This window comes from Neopelma chrysocephalum, unplaced genomic scaffold, assembly GCF_003984885.1.
Source record: "Neopelma chrysocephalum unplaced genomic scaffold, ASM398488v2 Primary Assembly neopelma1_67, whole genome shotgun sequence".
Classification (NCBI taxonomy): domain Eukaryota; kingdom Metazoa; phylum Chordata; class Aves; order Passeriformes; family Pipridae; genus Neopelma; species Neopelma chrysocephalum.
In genome coordinates, this window is record NW_020897726.1 from 10,004,433 (window position 1) to 10,007,800 (window position 3,368).

At 63.8% G+C, this 3,368-nt stretch overlaps 1 protein-coding gene across 1 annotated transcript; it reads right to left on the reverse strand.

The window, feature by feature from the left end:
- Positions 1-560: 560 nt before the first annotated feature.
- On the reverse strand, positions 561-2,662 carry SP8 (Sp8 transcription factor). Its single transcript, XM_027684863.1, has one exon. The coding sequence runs from the start codon at positions 2,396-2,398 to the stop codon at positions 950-952; it is 1,449 nt and encodes a 482-aa protein (XP_027540664.1). The 5' UTR covers positions 2,399-2,662; the 3' UTR covers positions 561-949.
- Between the last annotated feature and the right edge of the window lie 706 nt (positions 2,663-3,368).

Here is a 3,368-nt window from a genome sequence, read left to right on the forward strand (position 1 = left end):
CCTGGACAACTGCACCTCACACCGATACATTGGTGGAGTTTTATTTAATTGTTAACTAATCTAGAACGATTCCCCAGTGGTACAAACCTATAGGTTCAGACATATTTTACAAATATTTTATTTTCCTATTCCCCCCCCAGCCTCCCTTTTTGGCATTGGAAATACATCTTTGCTTGAAACCCACGATGCTTCTTCATTTGTATGGAGTTTAAAAAAAAAATATACGACTTTCAACCTAATTATTTTCAAGGTATTTCGCGATACCTGCTCAAACCAGAATTATAAAAATGCGCTGGCAAACGCAGTGAAATTTGGACTCCGGGAGATAAACGATTCTCTAAAATTGAAAAAAAAATAAGGGGGGAAGGGAAATAAGCACACTGCCGCTTCGATCCCGAGGAGCAGACGGGCTTCGAGCAGTTAACGAGGCGAGGGCAGGTCTGAGTCTCAGCTCGGGGTAAGGACCGCGGCTGACTGCGCTGCCGTCGGAGGCCCCGCCGCGGGGCAGCCCCGGCCCGCACGCCCGCCCCGCCGGGGCGCCGCGGCTGTACCGGCTCTAGTGCCTGAGGGAGAGGGGACGGGCCGGTTTCCAGCGGGAAAGCGAGAGGGAACGAGAAGGAGGGGGGGTCCTCTCTAAAAGCAACACGAGGCGGGGGCGTCTCAAGGCGAAGGGGAAGGGAGGCGGCGGCTCGGCCGCCCCACAGCGGGTTGCGGCTCCCTCCCCTTGCCCAAACGCTCCCCTGCCCCCGTCGCGGGGGTTGCGCGGCCCGGCCGCACCGCCCCGGCCCGGGCGGGCAGCGGAGCGTCCGCGAGGCTGAGAGCGGTTCTTGCGGAGCCGCGGCGGCTACTTACGTGTCCGCGTCCCCGCCGCAGGGCTACGCGCCCGGGGGCGCTGCGCGGCCGGGAGGGCGGCGGGCCGAGGGGCGCGACGGCCCCGCGCCTCCGCCCGTCACTCCAGGCCGTTGCGGTGGCCGGGCTCGGGGGGCGGCAGCAGCTCCGGGGAGTGACAGGGCGGGCTGCCGGCCGCGCTGTGCTCGCTGTCGGTGTCGCTGCCCTTCTTACCGCCGGGGCCGGGACCACCGCCGGGGCCGCCGCCGCCGGGGCCCCCGGCGCCTCCAGGGCCGCTATGGGTCTTGACGTGCTTGCTGAGGTGGTCGCTGCGCATGAAGCGCTTGTTGCAGACGGGGCAGGCGAAGCGCTTCTCGCCCGTGTGGGTCCGCAGGTGCCGCTGCAGCTCGTCGGAGCGGGTGAAGCGCTTGCCGCAGAAGAGCCAGTTGCAGACGAAGGGCCGCTCGCCCGTGTGCCAGCGCAGGTGCGCCTTCAGGTGTGAGGTTTTGCCATAGACCTTTCCGCAGCCGGGGATGTGGCAGCTGTGAAGCCCCTTGCGGCGCAGGCTGGCCCCCGCCGGCCCCAGCCGCTCGGCCTCCTGGCAGTTGGGGCAGTCGCAGGTGGCGCGCCCCGAGTAGCGGCGGGCGGAGGAGCGCGGCGAGGCGGCCAGCGGCGCGGTGGGGCCACCGCCCAGCATGGAGCCCCCGGCGCCGGCCAGCGGCGAGGGGGCCGAGTCCGGGTAGGAGCCGGGCAGCACCGGCTTAAATCCATCCATGAGGTGCTGCCCGGCGGGGCTGAGGAGGTGCGGGGAGGCACCGCTACTGAAGGCCGAGTGGCCCAGGCCAGAGTAATCCGAGTTGTAGCCGCCCAGCGGCGAGTGGAGCGAGGTCTGGAGTCCGCCGGCCGCCGGGTGCAGCGACCCGGGCAGCGCGGCCGCCCCGTTGGGGCTCTGCACGTCGATCCAGCCGGCGCCCACGTCCCACCAGCTGGAGGCGCCCGCCGAGCCCACCTCGCCGGCACCGAGCCCCGGGTGCGACGGCTTGAACCAGGACTCGTAGGGGTGCGCCATGCCCACCCGCGGGTAGATGCCCTGCAGCCCCTCCACCGACGTGTGCACCTTGGAGATGAAGACGGGCTGGTGCGCCGCCGCCTCCTGTCCCGTCGCCCCTCCGCCGCCGCCTCCGCCACCGCCGCCGCCGCCGGCGCTGCCCGGCGCTTGGAAGACGGAATAGTCGTTGGCGAAGGGCGAGCTGGCGGCCGCCGCGCTGCTGGAGGTGAGGGAGAAGGCGCTGGAGCCCGGCGAGCCGCCGCAGCTGAACGAGTCCGAGACCAGGGCGGCCGCCGCTGCCGCTGCAGCCGCCGCCGCCGCCGCTGAGGAGCCGTTTCGCGCAGCGCCCGCCACGCCGAAGCCCGGGAGGCCGGAGCCCACAGCACCGCAGCTGCCCGCCGAGGCCGAGGAGGAGGAGCGTTTCCAGGGGTGGAAGCCTTTGCCGAAGGAGGACGCGCTGTCCGAGAGGGTGGACGGCGACGGGCTGGGGCTGCCGATCTTGTTGCAGGTCGCAGCGAGCATGGCCAGAGGCGTGGAGCCTACCCGCGGTTCCTCCTGCGGGCACAGAGGGGAGAGGGCCGCCCCGCCGCGTCAGGATCGGAGCGGCCCCGCCGCCCCGCGCCCCGCGTCCCGCGCCCGGCACCGCTCCGCCGCCCGGCCCCGCTTCGCTCCGCCGGCCCCGGCCGCAAAGTTTCGCGACTCCCGCGGGAGGATCCTTTCGCTGGGGCCGGCAACGCGGTTCTGCCTCCAAACGCCTTCCCAAGCTTTGTTTCACCATCCGACTCCCCTCCCACGGAGGAGCTCGGGAAGGGTTAAAAAAGGGGGAGAAAAAAAGAGGGGGGGGGGGGAAAGTTGCGTCTGTTACCGTAGCTTTAAAGATGCCCCCGGCACGGCGGCAGCTACGTTTCAGCCTATTCCCTTTCCTCGGGACCTGGCCAGTCCCCCTCCCACAGGCCAGTAAGGCTGTTTTCTTAAACATAGAATTGTAGGATTATCAAATTACTCCTTTTTAAAAAAGAACTTTCTTAAAGTCAGCCTAATTTACGTACCAACGGTAATGAAATACATATCTAAATTTAACGTATGTAAATATGTATGTATACACGAGTTGAACGTACCTGCTAGACACGGTGGGCTGTGTTATTTTAAAGGGAAACAAAAAGCCACAATCTGTTGCAAATTTAAAAAATTGCACAAGAAAAATGATAGTGCTAGGTTTGGGGGGTTTTTTGTTTGTTGGTTTTGGGTTTTTTTTCTTCCAGCAGTCACAAATAAAGAAGAAAAGCCACTTCTCCGGGGGCACAGGAACAGCACAGCCCAGGCGCTGTAGGTTGTTTCTACAAATGCCCTTAAAACCTTTTTCTGCTCACTGAAAAGTGACTCTGCCCCCTTTTCCCCCTCTCGCTCTTTCTTTTCTCCTAAACTCAGTTGTACTTAAGTTTCAAAAAAAAAAAAAAAAAAGAAAGAAAAAAAAAGAGCTGAATAGAGGAGA

Bases quoted from the DNA above. Each gene is read 5' to 3' on its own strand.
- SP8 (XM_027684863.1), bottom strand. From the start codon at position 2,398: ATGCTCGCTGCGACCTGCAACAAGATCGGCAGCCCCAGCCCGTCGCCG.